This window comes from Scomber scombrus, chromosome 3 (assembly GCF_963691925.1).
Source record: "Scomber scombrus chromosome 3, fScoSco1.1, whole genome shotgun sequence".
In the NCBI taxonomy this organism is placed as follows: Eukaryota; Metazoa; Chordata; class Actinopteri; order Scombriformes; family Scombridae; genus Scomber; species Scomber scombrus.
This window is the reverse complement of record NC_084972.1, coordinates 23,120,758-23,141,130: the sequence shown is the minus strand read 5'-3', so window position 1 is coordinate 23,141,130 and position 20,373 is coordinate 23,120,758. Positions and strand designations below refer to the sequence as shown.

Here is a 20,373-nt window from a genome sequence, read left to right as displayed (position 1 = left end):
ATCACATTCACATAAATAATAGTTCCGTTTCAGCACTTTTCGGTTCCATTCACGTGTTAAAAATGAGAACTGAAGACCAGCTTCACTGTGTGTCCTCAACAACTCCCTTTAGAGGTACAACGACTGTTCTTGAGGTTGTGACACTGAATCCCCCGGTGTCCAAAAAACAAGAAAAAAGTCTCTTTGTGCACAGTCCTGTAACAGGGTCATGGTCCTTGGAAGTTCATGGATTTTTTTTATGCGGCCCAGGAGATCGCAGGGTTTCACAGATAAGGTGATATCAGTTGATCAGGGTCTCTTTCTTTCCCTCGTTGAATGGCACAGATGAAGAAAGTAGCCAACGCAGAAGAATCCCATCCTTGTTTAAATGTCTGACCTGCTTAATGATCACTGGATGCAAGCAGGAGAAAGAAAAATCAACTGAGAATGATCAGTGAGTTGATTAATCAATTGATCAGTCAGTAACTTTGTTTAAAGAGAGAGCAAGTCTCCAGATGAGCTTCTGTTCCATCAGCCTTTGATTTTCAATGTATTTTCTCTCGTTGTTGTTCTTTATAATCAGTATTCTTCATGTCATATGAAGGTTTTCTGTCCACACTCTGAGCTAAATGAGTATCTGCTACAATCAGTGTGTTAACATTCACTTTAACATCAGGAATTACAGTTGACTTTCTCCGGTAAATTTTTGATTTAATCAAGAATCCTGGTTTTCATACTCGGGGAAGAGGATTCAATTTTTTGATTTCTCCAGAACGTCTGATTTCAGCTAACTGTGTTTCTACTCGGCCTTTTACATACACATCAGACGGCTTCAGACAGGGAAAGTAACAGTGTCACAGAGGAGTGGGCGGATGAGAGGAGATAATTACACAGAGGGATGCTTTCTAGTATTTACAATTATTCCATCTAAAGTCCGACTGACGGACTGATTAACATTCAGCAGCTACAGCTCACATAAGTCTGTCTACACTTTCAAAACCTCTGTAGCTGCAGTTGTTGAATGTTAACAAAATGGTTGCTGGAAAACCAATTTCCAGAGATTTAAGTTGAAATCTAAATGGATGTTTTCTTGAATATAATAGTAAAGTAAAGTATTCAAATGAGTAGTTTAGCTTAGAATATGGACAGAATGCCCCTGTGTCATATTTCAGCTTTTTGGGAAAATACATAGTCCGACTGAGTTTTGTGGAGCTGAGGCCAGCCTGGGAAATAGGATGGGAGGGCGGCTGTGGGAGGGAGGGGGAGGGTACTTGGGCTCTCCATAGCCAGAGGTGCTCTGCATCCCCATCTGTTCGCTCATTGTTGGAGATGATCGCTCAAGAGAAACTACGCCGAAACAAACCGCACAGCCGCTCACTCTCGTCTCTTTTCTATGCAGCAGGTTCTCTGTCGGAAGTAATGAGTCACGTCAGCGGCTTCGCTTGCAGCATCGCCGCCCTGCAGTAACGCAGGAGAGAAATGATGGAGAGAAAGTGAAAAAAGAAGAGAAAGGGATGGACAGAAAGACAGAAAGAGAAAGGTAGAAGGGGAGAGGATGAGGCAACGTGTGTCCATCTGATCATAGACTGTTTTTAGAATCTGCTCCTGGCAGATCTGCTTCTGCTTCCTCCATCTGTCCATCTGTCTCCTTCTCCCTTGTTGCTCTGAGGATGAAGAGGATGAGGAAGAGAGCACTGAGTGGCGCATTTGTCCTTCGTCAGCGACCTGTTTCCAGATCTGTCCATCCGTCCATCCATCCTTCCTTCCACACCCTCCATGTCACAGCCCTCTGCCGCCGTTGGGTCTCAGCTTGATGACCCACTCTCCTCCAGAGTTGCTGTTGTACAAATCGAGAAGGTGTGTGTCTGGATCCAGGCAGTGCTCACCTGCAGGAAACACAAATTTAGGGTTAATTTGATGAATTAATTAGGACTGCAATGAGCAATGATTTTCATTATTGATTCATCTGCAGTTTATTGTCACGATTAACAATTTTGTTAATTTTGTTAGACCAACAGTTCAAATCCTGAAGATACTCCCTTTTCAATTCCAGAAAACATGTCGATCAACTGTTCGATCAATTAATTATTTATTTAAGCTGTAGAATCAATTCATGACCTGTGTTTATCTCAAAATATAAACATAAGTCATTAATCTTGAGTACTAACATGCAGGTTCAGAAGTTTTCCCTCACAAAGTTGAGCTGACTGAACAAGTTTTCAGTCAACTCTTACTGTACTGTTGAGTGTGTCAGCTCTCCTGTGAGAGCGCAGACATGTGTGTAATAAGCATTTGTCTGCTCTGATAACTGCAGATGCACTGCTCGGGTCTCTTTGGTGCTTGCATACTTCGTTACATAAGACCTTGCTTCCCTCATCAGTTCAGTGAGCATGAAGACATGCGAATGTTAGCGCTGTCCTGATCAGAGAAAATGGTGCAGCCTCGTTCACTTACCAATATTTCCTCCGACCTCGTACAGGGCACAGTCTGGGAAGGCCACAGAACCATTTCTATTGAAAGACACACAACACCAATGCATTATATTCTGTTTTCCATAAAGGTGAATAAAGCACATCATGTCTCATTCTTAGAGGGAACACTGTGACAAAAATTACGCCACTGTTTTAAAAGTGACGTAAACTCACATTAACTGCTTGGTATTATATGATTATATTGTATTTTTGGAAATCTAAGCAGATACACACTGTGTTAAATATTGTTACTGTGTGACAAATCTACTGGAAGTCAGATTCCAATCAGTCCTGATCTGATTTATACTTCTGAGCCTCTGCACTCAGTTATAGAAACACAGTGCAATTAATTTAATTCCTGGCTAAATACGAGAAGTGCACAAAGCATTAACATGAGAAGGAGGCCAAGGTCAGCTTGCGGTCATTAAGCTCTGTGCAGCACTGTACCTTCGCACTTTGCCCTTTCCGTTGTCCGGGCTGCGGAGGAACTGGCGATGAAACTGTGCGAGCAGGTCTGAGACTCTGGAGTTTACATTGAGCTGGAACTCCATGGTGCTGCTCATCAGATCCCCTACGTGGATCTTCACTGTACGGCACGGCTGCAGGACATAAAAAGAGTTATTTATCATCATGACAATTTTGGATCCAGCTGCAGTGACACGATGGAGTTTCCTCACAATACGGCCCATTAAATCTGATGTATATGAGAGCGCATCTTAAATGTTGATACAGGATTAGGATTTGTTCCACAGAAAGAAAAAATATTACAAGAAATTTGGTGTATTAAATGATGCTGCAACTATTAATCCTGTTAATTTTAATGTTTCCAAAATCAGACATTTGTTTTTTTCCCCTGTGGACAGAAAGTGTATGAAGCAGAGCAGTATTAAAGCAGCTGACCTCGGAGGTGTTTTTATCAGGTTTTTCCCGGCTGTCTGTGTGGATCTTCCTCAGCAGGTTCTTGATGCGGCGATCATAGAACTGGTAACGACGGTTACTGTTCTCATTCAGCTTACGAACCTGACTCATGAGGAAATTAGGGATCTGAAGAGAGAAGAAAATGAAGCAACATTTACAATCTGTATTTTTGTGGAAAGAAATTTGAATTAAATACCTTGTGACTGACTTTGCATTCCAAATTCATTTTTTGGGTGAATAGAGCACATTTAACACTTTTTTTAAAGACTTAAGATCAGTACCGATCAGTACATGTGGAGAACATATAGTATAATGGCTTCTAAATATTCCAGCTATTGGATTTAATGTTTTGTTAAACCAACAGCCGCCCCAATCACCTACCGTCCAGAGCAGGTCTTGGTAGCGGATGAGGAGTCTCATAACATCAGCTGCCTTCTCTGCGTGTCCTTTCTCTGCCCCCTCCGTCAGTCTGCTGGGAACGGCCTTGTGGAGGAAGAGGTTGGGAGCCATGATGGTTGCTACGGCCCACAGGTTCATCCTGTTCCTCTTCTCTCTAGAAACCACCCTACTGAGGAACTCGAGGAGAGCCTGAAGGACACAGAGGTGGAGAGACACATGTACAGACAAATCAAATGCATTTCCACCATTTTTGTAATTTTTTTTCATCAAATTGGATGTAGAATAGAGGTTGAGCTTCCACAGTTGTACACAGTTGATAGACACTGTTTCACTTTGAGCTGAGCAACGTGCAAATCTATGCACAAAGTTTGTTTGAGAGGCCACTTATACTGAAGCACAAAATGGAGTAAAGTGAATTATCACAGTGACTGAATCATCCCTAACACCTCGACTGAGAAGCATGTTAATGCACAGTAAGTTTCAGCTGCCTCCACTGGAGTCAAAGTAATTAGTTCAGGTGGGTTTCATGCTTCTGGATGCTATAAGCAGAGCCGAGCTGACTGCACACTTGTGTCGGTCAAAGTGAGTCATGGTTAATGCAAGCAGTTATATAACAGAGCAGAGTGTTTAAAATGTGGATTAAGAGCAGAACAATATGGTAATGCATTATGAAACAGTGCTTGTCTGTCCCGTTTCATTGAGGTGTAAAATGGGATGAATTTCAGACAAGCACAAGAGGAGCATGTAGGACTGAGGTGAAAAATTCTCATCATAGCCCAATTTTACACCTCCGCCATCAATCATGAATCATGTTAAAGTCGTGCAGTGTTTTTACACTTGTTTTAAAAGTAATGACTTTGCAATTTTCCAAAAAATGTTCTGCCTTTTGACCAAATCCTCAGTTATACAGATAACACGACAACTACAATAAGATTCACAAAATAAACTGGATTACTGCTGGTGAAAAAAGGTTTATGTTACTAAAGCTGGGGTCTCTGTTAGAAAGCTGGTTGTGTTAAAAAATAATTTGATTTGATTTTGGAAAAACGTGCTTATTCGCTTTCTGGTGGAGATTCAAATAAGAAGATTGATAGCCCTCTCATACTGTACAATAAATATGAAGCTGAAGTCAACAGCCAGTTAGCTTAGCTTAGCATAAAGACTGGAAATCTCCTTACGAGCACCTCTAACACTCACTAATTACCATGTTATATCTCTTTTAAATGTAATCTTTTAGTCTGTACACAATCTGAAGTATAAAATTTGCTGTTTCACAGGGGGAGGGTGGGTATTTTGGGCACTACTTCTTGGCTGAGAGCAGTTGCCTGGCAACCAATGAATACTCCAATAAGTTAGTGGAAGTGGCGGTAGCATTTAAAAGAGTGCTATCAATCTTCAATCTAACTCTTTCCACCAGAAAACAAATAAGCTTATTTCCCAAAATGTCGAACTGTTCCTTTAATCTGATTTAAAGTCGACTTGATGTTGATGTTTTAAAAAATCTGATTACTTCACATCAGTATCAGCCTATTCTAAATCTGCTTAAATTAAACCTTAATAGCTCAGAGCATGATGCAATATTTCCGTCTCCACTTCATTAAATGCATTATTCATTGTGGTGGAATGTATGTGTTTGTGTGTGTGTGTTTGGGTTTTGTCTCTACCTTCAGTGTATTCCTGTTGGGCTCAGGTAACAGCAGGATGAGCAGGTTCAACATGTGGAGTTTCTGCTTCAGCTCTGTGATGTCTAGAGGAGGGCGGGAACAAATGAGCAAAGGTAAGACAGGTTGAACACACAAAGACACACACACACACACACACACACACACACACACACACACACACACACACACACACACACACACACACACACACACACACACACACACTCAGACAGACACACACACACACACACACTTCATTTCCTCTGTGTTTGGCTAAGAATAATGGGATATCTAAAGATGAATGGCTTTATGACAGGTGGCCATTAGGTTTGTTAGCTTATGTCTCTGTGGTCGCATGTCGTTTATCACTTTGCACAGAGCGCGCTGATTTTCCTCACCAACTACAGATCAGTGAGTCATCAATCAGATTATATTAACATCAATACATTTTTTAATAAGGTGAAACTAATATGGAAACAGCTGATCTTTTACACTTCTCTGTCACTGTGCATGTATTTGTGGCACTGCAGCGACGCCTCTTTAAAGGCTATCAACTTGTTCATCTTAATGTTGATTTCTCAGCCGGAGCAGAAAAGATAAGCGCCACACAGCGCTGTCATCAGGGTAAAGAGACTTTAGGTAATTATGATGTGAACCCCGCTGAGCTGCGTGGAAAAGAGGAATTGTTGTGTGCCTGTTTTATATGGTAATTATATTAAAGTTTACCAGATATACGACACTTGGATATGATCTAATACATCATCATCATCACTTCAATGACTCTAACTATAGAGGAGCAGTCCTGAACCTGAAAGGTCTCAGGTTTAATATTAGTGACAGACATGTGTCAGGTCTCTCTTGATATTAGCCTCACCCAAATACTTGACCAACAGTGGGTGTGTAAATGTGACATAACCGTGTTTGCACGTCCTGTTCAGTGCTTACTCAGTATTCATCTAATTAGATTGGAAATTCTGCATACTTTGCATTACAACAACATAACAAGTTGGGAATTGTTAGGATCTTTTAATTTGCTACAGCTGCTGATGTTCATCACACGTTAAATGCTGAAAGTGAAACCAATAACAGTCATTCAGTAGTGTATCCACATCAGGCGTGTATCCACTGACCTCTGACGGCGCTGAAGGTGTTGAGGTACTCGGCGGTGAGCAGAGGAGCAGGAAGCTCCCGGATGAACTTCTTGAGCAGAGCAGCAGCGTCGTTTGGACTCACCTCGTCCCAGCTGATGTGCCCTGCATAGAAGTTGCTCTCTAAGTTCTGCTGTAACATCTGAGAACAAAAAACGAAGAGAAACATCCAGAACTAAATTAACATGTTTCAGTAAAGGTATTACAGTATCATTAATACTCAAAAGGTCTGTTCTGTTTGGGTGGAGTGTGTTTTCAGTGGTCATAAATGTTGTATTTTCAGTGACAGTTATTATGTTCTTACAAGTCTTAATAAGCAGAGCTGTTTCTTAGTCACAAAGCTGACAAGTGTCTGGCGCTGCTATGCAAAATTAATTATTACTAAATGAACTCTTTATGAATGTGCATATTCACACACAGGTACTATAAAAGGGCTGATTTCAGATATTTATGAGCTTCTTTTTGCATACACAGAGCCCACCTAGATTCAACTAAATACTTGACATGTATGTAAGAGTATAAAAGCATTTTTAGTATTATCTTGTGTTACTGATCTTTGAATAATCATTTAACAGCTTGTTGCTGACAGAGACATTCATATGTTTTTTATGTTGTAAATAAAATGCTAATTTGTCAAGGCAGGATTTTGAATTTGGATTAAGTACATTGACTTCCATTCATTACTGACTCTATTTGTGTATGTTGTGGTCTGCTCACAAGATAAAATGGCAGAATATGCTGCCGGTACAACCACAGTGTTAAATATGTAACATTTAATGTTATTAGTTTGGGGAACTAGACATAACATTATAGTAGAATATCAACATAAAGTTAAAAAAAAAATAATAATTTGTGTCAAAATATGAAGTTCAGTTCATTTTTCCTGAACGATCACTGTTGTCTACATTTATCCACTGGCAAGTATTTGATTAATATTTCCTCTTCTCAGGTTTTCTCCCTCATCAGGGCTAAATGGTGCCCTCTTCTGGTGGTTTGGTTTAATTGATTCACCAGCTACTGTACATGTAAGGAATTAAATACAGTATCATAAGATGTATCTGACAGCAGCAGCTGAACAAACTTATCGATTTAGTTTCATACGGCCTTATTTTTCTAAATGTCAGCTGTAGTTAAACTCAGCTGGTTGATTTTTCTCACGGCCATTCAAGCATTTCTGACATTTTAAAGTGTGAATACTTTGGCTGCCCTTTTGGCCATGACACTTTTTTCTCTTGAGACAGCGGACACACAGGATAAAGAAAAGGGGAAATGAAATACAATAATTTGGTGCCATGCCAGCATTGTGTCACTGTAATAATTGTGGAACTAGATGCTGTACCTTTATTCTGGACTGAGACCCTGGAACCCGCAGGATCCCCTCCGAATCAACTCCTTTCTTCTCCAAAAACGTCAACAACTGCAGAGAGAGAGAGAGAGAGAGAGAGAGAGAGAGAGAGAGAGAGAGAGAGAGAGAGACATTGGCAAAGAGTCAGGCCTCTGTAGATAAGAATCTCTTGCTCACCTCTGCTGGTTATTCTCAGTAACTGCTGCTACATACAGGGTGTGGTCAACGCATTTCACATACAGAGGACATCAAGGTTATTTCATTTGCTCTATCTGAAGATGTGGTTTATGAGTTCAACAAAGGCAAAAAACTTCAGAACAGATGTTGAGCAAAATATGGTCAAAAAGATGCAAATTGTCATCTTGTGACAGACCTGTGCTGAATAACAACTAGATCACATTTTCAGCACTTTCAGGAGTTCAAATGACCGGTGAGGCTGTTCAGGTGAATTAACACTTCGAGCCCACCTTAAGTTAGGAAAGAAAATGAAACCACTTTGTTTGTTTGAAAGGGTTTTCCATTACCTTCCACACATCCTTAATTTATCCAGTCATTACAGGGAAAGTATCCATTAAGGTAATTTCTTCATACACAAAAACAAGACTCACCGCCTGCAGGAAGAGAGGAGTTGAGGTGTTGGGCCTCACTTTCTGGTCGTTCTCCAGCAGTGCGGCCAGCGGAACCCCGAAGAGCGTGCTCTCTGTCAAAGACCAGCATTTCATTTAGTTGTCCACCCTTCTCTAATTCATATTAAACATGACGTGGCAGACATTCTCCTATATTGTGTTTGTTCCTGCATGCATATTTCCACGTCATTATTTGTGTATTTGTGTGTATGAGCATGCTGACGTACAGTAATTGCGGTGAGCCAAACTATAGCTGCTAACCAAAAATGAAAGGATAAATTATGACTGATTCATTTAGTATGTTAAGAGTATGTCACCCTCTGCTGTTGTAGTTTCTAGTGCTATTTTGTTTACAGAATCATGTTCTGTGTAAGCGATTTTTAAAGAGGCAGGAGCACAGTTAAATTCACAACATGTTCGCCCATCTTGTGATTCCTCATGAAAGTAATACATCACATGGGAGTCTTAATGAAAATAATAAAGAATAAACTAAAGTTGGATGTTTTTCATTTTTCAGGCAGGAGAGAAACAGTTCATGTGGAGTCAACCAGTCAGGTGCTAGTTTTAGCCATTGTTTTTCTTTGATTTGATTGGCTCACAGTGAGGCACAAAAAAAGTAAACTACATATACTTTAAATGTTTTTTACCCCAAAAAAGATATTCATCTTGAGTATTTGTTTGTCTTTTTTTGAGTGCATGCCACCCAGAATATTTGTATGCGGGTGGTGCCATACCTGGGATTTTTCTCTTGCTGGTTTTGTGCCTTTTGACCTCCAGCTCTAAGAGGTCGCACAGCGCCGTCATGTCGATAAGAGCCAGCTGACGCACCTTCTTCATGTCAGAGTGGGAGAGATCTTGGATATGAGTCACTCCTAGACGGCACTTGGGGCAGATCACCCGCTGAGAAGGTGAGAGTGGAGAGAAGGAAAAGAGGAGAGGAGGGAGTGGAGTTGAGAGTTACACAGTGGAGGTGAAGAGGGAGTGAAAAAAATAGAAGAGTAAGAGAGAAATACCGAGGTGTCTTTAAGTAAACCTAAAAAAATCAAACCCACTAATTCTTCTCTTTGCCTGAAGCAACTCATTTAGACTTAAATACAAAAATACATCTACTAGAGAATATAACTCTCCTTTTGTACTGAGATAATTCCTTCATTGCTTTATTCTGCTTAATCTTGTTACGTATCTGAACCAACTGTGAAGAACTGATTAGAATTGCCTTATAATAATATTTGTGTGTGAAAGTGTGTATTAAAAGCTCTACATTAACCTCTAAACTCAAACGCAGTCTGAACCGAAAACACAAAACAATTTAGTCCAAATTGAGAAAGAAATGCGCAATGATTTTTGCAAAAATGTAGGTGAAGGTGCCAGTCTGATTTGTATTTTCCATTAGATTTCAACACAACACATATCACACAATAAACAAGAGATGCACGTCTAACTTTGCCTGCAGACAAAGTTTAAGGTAAAGGGTTATAACTACTTTTAGCAAAATACACATAATAGGGTTAAAAATGTAACAAAAGTTTGAATTTAAACCCCTCAGATTGTATATTAGCCTATCAAATTATATCTTAATTTTGCATTTTAAGTCTGTAGAGGTCAAACAAAAACATATAAAACTTTCACCCTGTCAATTATTTGTCACGGCCATCACTGAAAAAAGGCTGAAAAATACTATCAACAAAAATGTAACTCCATCCTGTTGCACAAGCCAAAATATGAATCGTTGTGCTAATTAATCATGTATGTAGGTATCTTGCCTTTCCATAAAACTATTTGATTCTTTTTAAATCTGCAAATAGACTTTAGATTGGTATAGGAAGGAATATACTTTCACAACCAAAAGTCATGAATGAGTGACACGTCAGTATCTTCCTTTTTCTTTTTCTTCCTTCTGACTTCACTGGAACATTAAAAAAAGTCCCCTCAAAATTCCTCATTTGAAATAGCATTTTAAAACTTCCTGAAGGTGCTTACAGGCAGGGTGCCATCCTCCTTCTTGCGTTGGCTGTTGTTCTGTGGCAGTTTGGCCTGTTTGAGGAAGATGACAGCCTGTTCACAGTAAGCCACATCGGTGATGAAGAACTCTTCTTTTGGAGCGCATCGCTGATGCTCTGGGGTCACAGCTGATTGAGAAACACACACAAACAAACGCACATACACCAAGATGTTAGTTCATTTTAAAGAAGTACACTGTAGGAATGCATCAGATAAAACAAATTTGAATCTGCACGCCATGTTGAACAGAAAGAAAAAACAAGAACAAACTCTCCACAATTATGAGGAAATTCTCACGAATATAATGTCCTTTATCTCTCATCTATCTTCCTTTAGTGGGACTTGTAGCATTTAGGAGTCAACATGTCTGCTCTGTAACACTGTAAGGACAAGGTCCTTCTGCAGCAGCAGCGAGGAGAGATGAAGAGTTGCTCTGGGATTTATCTGAACCAATTAGAAGACAGATAACAGAGAGGGCCGTGACCTGATCCAGACAGATTATCCCACATCAGGTCCTCACAAATCTGCTTCTCACCTGACTTCATCAGGTATGTTTTCTAAAGATCTTTAAGACAGTTCATTTGTAGTTGAACCTGTGTGTAATTTGTAAGATAATACAGACAAGGAAGTTCACCAGTTTCCTTATTCAAATCAAACAGAGGGCTTTTTTAAGTCTCGTTCTGACTCAATTGATTATCAAAACAAGTGCACTACCAGCTGTTTGTTATTCCCTTTAGTTACTTTCTTATAATGAGGTGACTTTATATCAAGCTCTTACCTGATAGTGGAGATTTGGCAACCGATGCCATACTGTTTTGGGCAAGGTCTTCACTACACTGAGACTCAGGCAGAAGGGTCTGGTGAAAGAAAAGCAAATATTGTTAATACTTTCTGTCAGGAGCAACAGTCCTTTCATATTTTCTCCACCACTGGGAATACAAATGTTGTGAAAGTGTGTTGTGTGTGCTGAGCACATGGACATTACACAGACTGTATCCACTGATAATAGACTGATAAAGATCTGAGGAACAGTGTCTCTATTTCTCTGTCAGGGCTGCTCAGACAGACAGCGAGGACAAAGCATGGCCTTTACATGTGATTTGCTTTCATTGTCACAGGTCAGCCCGCCTGCATGAAACAAGACAGGGGAACACACTGGAACAATAGAGAGTCCTGACAGTCACCAGGGAACTTTGGCATTTTTATAATTTTCTACATAAGTGGGCTCTTCTTGTTGGAAACTTCTGTAAAAACAAAACAATAATCCTTAAATGCATGTATTTTTAGTTGAATTTATTGTTTTACTCTATTATGATACTATATTGATAATCAAAAGAACAATGTCCTTGCAACCCTCCACCAGGATGTCCGAGGTTGTAGTCTGTTACAGGACAGCCTCTCATAGACTGGCAGGGATTCAAGGAGTTTAATACTTAAAAAAGTTTTGAAACTATTTCAAAGTCCTGACCTGAGAGATGGGGGAGTTGAAGATGTCGCGAACGTCGCGGGGTGCTGGTTTGTTCCTCTTGCGGAGGGACAATGTATAGGAATCCAATCGACGCTGGACGGCCTCAGCCTGAGTCCGTGTCAAAGTAGACAGCAGCACTGCGTTGTCTACATCCTCGCTGTCCTCGCTGATGAGGTTCGACAAACCGGCATCAGCCAGCCACTGCTCCTCCTGTTCACCCTCTGAGACACACACATACAACAGACATTGTAAGATCCAAACAGGCCACATTTTAAATACATAATGATAACAGCAGCCAGATGTGCGTAAAATGCTATTTTTAGGCACCCTGCCTGAAAGCACTTTCTCGAAAACTAGGGAATTTTTCCAGTACCAGAAAAGTCATAAAATGGAAATTTGCAAATGGGGGTGTAAAAGGATAATACTCATATGTGTCTCTCTTACTTATTTATAACCTTAACTGTAAGAGTTACTTTATTTATTTATGTATGTACACATGGAGAAATATGTGTGATTCAAAGTTAATAATATTTAGAAGTAAATTTTAGAGTGAGTGGGAAATATCTGCTTCTGCCAATCAGACTGATGTAATTAGGTCATTTAACAAAATGTTAGTGGCATTAACATTTTGTGTTATTTTTTGGTAAATGTATTTAAAATACTCCTAGTTTACATCATTATTAAACAGTATTTTATCAAGCGATAGGTGTTATGAATACTTCTCTTTTGCTTATCACCCTGAATGAGTCATGTATTAACAAGCTAATGTTGGCTTTGTCAGCTTCTACTATTAGCTATGCAACACTTACACCTGTCAGTTACTGGGTGTGATGCTTAGCAGCTAATCTCTGTGTAAGATTGTTGATGTAAGTTTGTGTGGTGTAACTAAGTGATGTGTATCTCTCCCCTTAGTTAACACTTACATCATAACTTTCAGGTTAGTAAGAGCTGATGCAAAGTGGCTCATGGATACTAAATACAATAGTTAGTGAGTTGTTGTTTTTTTAATTAACAAGCTACACAATGAACATAAAGTAGTTGACCCTCTCAAAATAATGATGAGGCTTCATTACTCACAGTTATGCACCAAAATACAAACTTCAGAGGGTTTGCTCAAAAACAGTTTAACATAACATCAAAGGGATCTATTAAAGGGAATAATTAACACAATCACATCATTTGAATGAACATAATAAAAAGGCATTCCCATCAAGTCAACATTCACGAATGGCTATTTGGCTTAAGTGCATATGAAACACTCCCTGCTATAGAGTGTTTGATAGCGTTGTCATGGTGATGAGGGCTACGTTGCTGCATGAGAGAATCCTCATATGTTTCCATGGCAAACGCATAATTTCATGGAGGATCAGAGTAGCAGCTTTGTTAAAAATCAAAAGGTTGCTAATTAAATCACATAAATTCATTACTGACACCTTTTTAAGCTGTTTGTTTTTATCTATTCTGAATCTATCGGTGCTGGATTTGCAGTATTTACCTTCTGACTGTCTAGAATCTCTCCTGCTGCAGTCGAGGTCTGCGTAGCCACTCCCCTGTCGGATGGTCTCCACCTCACTCCAGAATGAGTCCAGGCAGAGTTTGTCGGGGTGCTGCTCCTGATCCTGGGAAGACGCTGCGTGCGTGCTGTGTGCGTGATCAGCGGCTGCCTGGTCCTGCGGGCTGGCCCAGGGCTCCACGCTCATCTCGGTGGGGCTGGGGTCTCTGGCACAAACATACACACACGTAAAGAAATCACACGAGTGCATGCAAACAAACGAGCAGAAACAAAAAGACACATACAAACACAGGAGGAAGGGTGGAGACTGAGGCGGCGCTGGGAGGATGAATCAGCCAGGAGAGCCCAGAGAGATGGAGAGACAAAAGGAGCGGGACGGAGGGAGGGTCGGACTGAGGAGAGGAGATGGCGAGAGCGGACACAAAGGGGGGTCTCTATTGTTCTTGTGAAATGTGGCCTGGAGGCAAAGTACCCTGCAGATCCACTAGATGTCACTGCAGATCTGTTTTCCTGAGGGTTACACCCCTCAATCCACTGCAACAGACCAGTGAATGTAACCCTCTAACAATAGAGGATGAAACATGCGATGAACAACTCAAAGAAAAGGTGATTATAAGAAATCTGCTCTCAGTTTCCTTTTTATAACACAAGCAGGGAGAACACAGCCTGCTTTTCCTGTGAGGGACATACTCGAAACAACGGAGGGCTCTGTTCATTAAAAACAATGGGACACACTCAGCTGGCAGACACTCTCGCAGCCTCCAGCACTAAAATGTGACCCGTGATTACAGACACAGGAAGTGGTCAGCTGACTCACTCCATCGGTGTGCACTGCAGTTCAGTCACATTCCTGACAGTCAGCAAATCTCATGAGATATCTTTGCCAGAGTCGTCCATCTCTGGAGAATGCCAGATGGCTTATCAAGCCAAAATGAATGAGGAGAGACAACAAAAAGGATGGTTACACGATGTATCACAGCCAAAAATACTCATCATTCTTTCAGCTGTTATTTGAGGAGCTTATTAAGATTTTTATCATAAGAAACCTGCTGTGAGCCGGAGCTTTGAGTTTCAATTGATACCTAATTAAGTGAAAGTTTCTTTTCTAACAGCAATAGAGAAACCGAAGATTGTATCTCTGTGGAAAGACCAATGCTGCACTGGACAAGGTTTTTTTCATTACTATTCTCCAGAGTAATATTACACCATACACAGACAATCTGAAGAACATAAACTAAGAAATAATGCCAGCAAAGGTGACTGAAACAACAGTTAGGAGAAAATATAGGACTTACTGCTTTAAAGCCTTCACATTTTTCAAAACTGGCGATTGTTATTAATTAAAACAGGTCATTGATTTATTGCTGTCTAAACCAGCATGGTTACATTCCAATGTACAGGGATGTAGTAATGCAATGTAACGTGACAGCGTCAGTCAGTCCGATCTTCTCCAATGTTTTTTGAAGCTTTTCCCCAAAATTGATTCCTCAGCGTATCACATCACAACCATGAAATAACTAAACCAAACAGTAAATGCCCTCCAAGACATGATGCACAGATCCAATGTAGTGGATGTAGTCACATCTAAGCTGGCAACTAACAATTATTGTCTTAATTAATTAAGTGATCCATTCATCTGTCAGTATTTGTTTCTTTCCAATTACTACGACTGTTTGTTTAGTCCATACAGAAGAGAGTTCAGCAAATCCCCTTATCTGGGAAGCCGTCAGCAGCAAATGTTTAACTTGTTTGTTTAATGAATGATTGAGACAATTAATCAACTATCAAAACTGTTGTTAACTAATTTTCTGTCAATTGACTCAGTGATTAATCAGCTGTTGTTGCAGCTCTAGATGGATCCAGTTTAAATAGTGTTTTAGTCTCTGTAAGATTGCAATAACATATTTTTTTAGAAACCTTTTAACAGTGTAATTAAAATTTGATCAAACATAACATGGGTGTACGAATGACTTACAGTTTACGAAGTGAAATAAGCAGCTCCGTGTAGATTTTTAAGTTAATACAAGAAATGGGCTCCAGTATTTAATAAGTCATGTTTCAGTACTGGACTCTGTACTGGGGGCGAGGATGTGGTACTGGTATATTCTTAGCACACACATGTACTGTATATTGCATATGTAGATAAAAAGACTCCTCTCACACAACATCTGGCTCATCATATCCCACATGTGCTCACAACCTGTTACTCTTATGGATAAAATACATGAAGCTTGATGGATGAGAGGTCTGCAGGCAGCCGGATCACAGCAGCACAGACTTCTTTAACCATAAAAGAAGGTTTTTGTACCAGTTTTATAGATTATATCAGGTTTTAGTTGTTAGAAAAATGTCTTTGTAGAGTCAGCAGCACATAATCTACACTGACCACGACTGCAAGATTTTGAATGTTTATGTAATGATGTCGCATTTCACTTTACCACCACATTAATGCACTATCTTTCACTACAACATTTGTGGATCTGGTCCTGCTCATCCAGCTCCAGCTCTTTGTCATCACACCTTACCTGTTTTTTTTCGTGAGGGTGGGTGGCTTCAGGTGCCTGATCCTTGCTGGGCTATGTGCTGGACGGAGCCTGAATCGGTTCAGCCTGGCACGGGGAAACTGCATGGTGGAACCGAGACTGCTCACCATTACCTCCTCTCTGCCTCCCATATCCACAAAACTCAAAAGAATCCAGGAATTACAGTCCAGCACAAAACACCCTAGCTTTATCCAGTCCTGGTGGTTAAACAGCGTGTGAGTGTGTTGTAAATCTGTCCGCTGCTCCAGTTTCTCTCTGTGGTGACAGGAAGTGATGCTCTGAAGTCTTTACCGAGGCACGGGGCATGACTGGCGAGTTTGTGAGCTGAGTGGAGCTGGAGATGGAATGTGGGAGGGACCGAAGGCTCTCCAAACATCAGCACATCATTCACACCTGTCCCCTCCCTCGTCGCCCTGAAGAGACACACCCTGCCTGCATGCCTGATGGCCATCAACTTCCTCTCTGGTTCAAACAGGAATTTAATACCTGCTGCACGTCAACACACCACTTAAAAACACATTGACTGAGACACTTCAATGACCTGCTTTGTGCTGAATGAGTCCAATGGAAGTCAAGAATTACCCTCTAGTCAAACATGGAAAGCTATGACTACATCTCTGGCTTTTATTGGCCTTTTAGCACTTCTTGAGCTAATTAATCAATAATTGTTTGTTGAAAAGATGAGGGATGTTATCACCTCTGTGCTTTGCTGTTACTGTTTGAATTAAGTTAATCAAATGGATCAAAGGATGAAAATGTTTTCTTCTTTTTTAAACTCTGTCCATTGCAAACATGTAATCTAAAATCAAATAGCGAATACGGTGACAGCTGGTGACGTGCCACGTTAAATCAAATCACGACTTATATGTGGACGGCAGCTTAACAATTGCACCATTCTCGAACTTAGTTTAACTTCATACCAGCAGCACAGCTAAGTAGTTGATATAAATAAGTGTCAGGTGGCCGTGTGGATGTGTGATGTATGTGTTTGAGCGTGGAGCAGTATGAGAGAAACTTGCAGCCAGATAAAGTTTCTCAAGTTCCTCGAGTGAAACAGGTCTGTCAACATTATCTGGAACCAGCAGTATAACCACCACCCCCCTAACCCCCCTCTAACCCCCTCTCCAAATCACTGACTCATCATTGCTCTTGTCATGCTGATGACAGCCTATATATCAGCTGAGGATGCAAACAGATAGAAAACACCTTGTAAGGTAAAGTGAAAGAAGTATTCCAGTGGTTTTGACACTTGCGTAACATGAGTGAATAATAATATAATAATAATATTTTCACTCATGTAATGAAAACACAGATGTGTGTATTTTGAGTTTGATCATGCATGACTTATCTTTGACTGGCTTGATGAAGGTTTGATGAACAATTTAGAGAATGCAATGAAGGCTACTTCCATGAAACTCAAACTGAAACCTGCTGTGCAGCTTACAAGAATAAACCACAGCAATCACTTCACCCTCCACATTTTCTCACCTGACTCTACTTTAAGTCTGAAAATGTAGCTTGTATAAAGGTTTCAGTCTTTGGCATCATAGAGATGAAAAAACTCACTCGAGCCAGACTCAGACTAACTCTCAGGGCCTCTCTTATTTTAACTGCACTGGGGAAATAACAAGCAAAAGATGGTAGGCACTGTGTGGGCGTCTCCATGCACACCTGCTCTTTTGGCTCGTGTACGTGCAGGTGCACAACATGCAAAAGGGCTGAGTGAAGGTGAGTATAGATCAGTGGGTGGGCTCTGTAGCACTTCTCAGTGGCTGCAGATTTATCGACATATCAGTCGTGATGCCTTCGGGTGTTGCAGGGATTTAATGAACTGAAGGAGAAGCTTCTCACACAGTATCAACAGCTGTGGACAGCAGATACTTCACATACAGTTCAGATCAATGCCTGAACAACTTTCCTGCTTTGACCACATTAAACGTTATTTTCTGAGCTGACTACAGTTAGAGACCAAAACACAACTGCCTTTGCTCTGCTTCATTTGAATGAACCTCCCACCTGCCTACGCCTCTCCTCCCACCTGTGCACCGTGCACTCTGCGCTGGTCACCAAAATGCCACACAGACATGCAAACGAGTTTCAAGGTCAGGAAAATATCAAACAGTCAGAGAGCTGCCAAATTAGCCAGAAAACATGGCATGGAAAACCCCCAGAGGACAGAAAAGAGGAATAAAGAAAGCTCAGAAAACTCTCCAAGTTGTTTTGCCTCCAAGAGGAAAATATATTTTTATTTTTAAACCTACTAATAATACTTTTCACGTTGCCAACCAGTCACAAAACACAAACACGGGGCAACTGTAAATGTCAGGTTGTTGGGATTGTTTCTTGTTGAATAGGTCTCACATTAACAAAGAGAATCAACAGGAAGCCATCCACTCTGAGAGAAGAATGGACGAAATGTCAAAGTTGTAGTCCACACTTAATAGTCAGCAGCACTGTAGGAAATAACACAAAGTAACCCCGACCAGCGCCTCCAGTAAAGGAATACAGTAATCCAGTTGAAACAGCGGCTCATGTTGAAAGCAACAGTGTTTAATCCTCGTGGCTGAATTCCACTGCAAGCCTCTTAACGTCCAGAGAATGCAACAGTTGGCGCATACAGCCTTGAGAAAGTGTTACTTCTCCGAGCCTGTTACCACATGTAGGATATGAAGATTAAGTTTAGAAAATACTAAAAATAGACTGAAATACCATACAAAGTCTTCAAACTTTGCCCCTCACCAAAAATGACAGTACAAAACAGTGCATGAGGGTTTTAGAAATTACACTCAAAGCATAAAGTGACTGACCAGTGAGAGCAGCTTCCCATGAAAGACTTCAAACACCTCAAACTGTCTACGTTGGACTATGAAAAAATAACAGGAACGTTGTTTTAAGCTTGCCTAGTAGTCCAGCAGCTTAATCTAGACACAAAATTTAAAACCCATCAGCCCCATGCCAGTCCACACTAGCAGCAAAGGCCTAATCCTACCTGGCCTTGGCCCTCCCGATGGCTCGGCCCGAGAGCAGCAGCAGGACCGCCGAGCCACTTCTCCCCCACGGCATCCTGCTGTTTTCCCCCCAAACTGCTGCGAGCTGTAGGAAGCAGCAGCTGCCTGCCCCTGGCAAGCTGTTTCCTTGTAATCTCTTCAGTGCAAAAACACATTAGAACAAGGACAGTCTCGCTGCGTTGGCAGGCACGTCACTGCATTGCATCCTGGGGCAGGAAAAGGAGGTCTGCGTGGGGGAGATCTGAGGAGGGAGAGCAGCTGAGTGGTTGAATGGCTGACTGGGGCTGGGACTCAGACTGATAGTTTCTGAATGGCTGGTTGGATGGACGGGGCAGGAGCTCTGACGGAGTGGATGGAGCAGAGGACGCAACAGCTGCCAGCCTGACTGGCCAGCTGACTTGATGGCTTGACACAGATTTTGGATAAAGTTACACTGAGCATGCATCGTTTCCACTAGTGTAACAAAGAAAAGTGACAAACGTCCTTCGTATTAATGGCAACATGCTCATTTATTCATTTACTGATTTACTCAAACAATGTGCAATGTCTTTAGCCTGACCTCTGACCTTTTGTCTCTATGATGTTCATCAGTAACTGGAGGTCATGATCTAGTTCACTGTCACTTATTTACAACAGCGTTTAATATCAGTGAGCAGCAGCAATATCTCAGCTGTACTGAAGTGGATCAACAGTGTCCACCACCTAAGGGATCAGGTTTACATGAGGAGGAACAAGAGGAAGGAAAGAGCAGACTCAGGTTTTTGGTTGATTGGCGTAGCCGTGTACAAACAACACACAGTCAATCATATCACCTATTTTAGACAAACCAGCTTAAAGCCTCTGGGTGTCACACGTCAGTTAAGAACATATATGTGAGCTGAAGAGCAAAAACATGGTGAGACACAATGTTGGAACAATAGTGTGTCTCACCAATATATCTACATGCTAAATATTTTCTGCCGCCTGATATCAAAAAGAAATGTTTAACATTCATTAAAATTTCAACATACTTAAAACTTCACTTTGAACTTTACTCTTGAATGCAAATTTGATATATTTCCTTATTCCCTTACTTCTTAAATGTACAAAGAACGCCATGCACTGAGTTAAACTTTCTGCCTTTGTGTGCATGAAATCTGATACACAACATTGCATTGTCTGTTTATTGACAAAACTTTCCATTAAATTGGTCAGATGACAGATGCAGGGACTGTGTTAGGAAAACAACCTACAAGCTGACATTTGAAAAGGTCATTTTACACCCAACATCATCGAGTGAGAGATGCTCTA

The 20,373-nt window shown here is 40.9% G+C and overlaps 1 protein-coding gene across 1 annotated transcript; it reads right to left on the bottom strand.

Annotated features, from left to right (window-relative positions):
• Positions 1-1,025: 1,025 nt before the first annotated feature.
• Positions 1,026-16,206, bottom strand: LOC133977683 (rho GTPase-activating protein 40). Its single transcript, XM_062415930.1, has 15 exons — positions 16,058-16,206; positions 13,515-13,738; positions 12,020-12,240; positions 11,330-11,408; positions 10,531-10,679; positions 9,285-9,450; positions 8,533-8,624; positions 7,919-7,996; positions 6,562-6,721; positions 5,432-5,514; positions 3,750-3,956; positions 3,351-3,494; positions 2,898-3,049; positions 2,434-2,489; positions 1,026-1,865 (listed from the first exon to the last, which is right to left on the bottom strand). Exons 1-15 carry the CDS (start codon positions 16,204-16,206, stop codon positions 1,759-1,761), a joined length of 2,067 nt encoding a protein of 688 aa, XP_062271914.1. The 3' UTR covers positions 1,026-1,758.
• Positions 16,207-20,373: the final 4,167 nt, after the last annotated feature.

Excerpts from the sequence above, each read along its gene's own strand:
- LOC133977683 (XM_062415930.1), bottom strand. The coding sequence starts at position 16,206 with ATGGGAGGCAGAGAGGAGGTAATGGTGAGCAGTCTCGGTTCCACCATG. Across the intron at positions 10,680-11,329 it reads TGCCAAATCTCCACTATCAG|CTGTGACCCCAGAGCATCAG; the intron begins GTAAGAGCTTGA and ends TTTCTCAATCAG. Across the intron at positions 2,490-2,897 it reads GGAAAGGGCAAAGTGCGAAG|AAATGGTTCTGTGGCCTTCC; the intron begins GTACAGTGCTGC and ends GTCTTTCAATAG.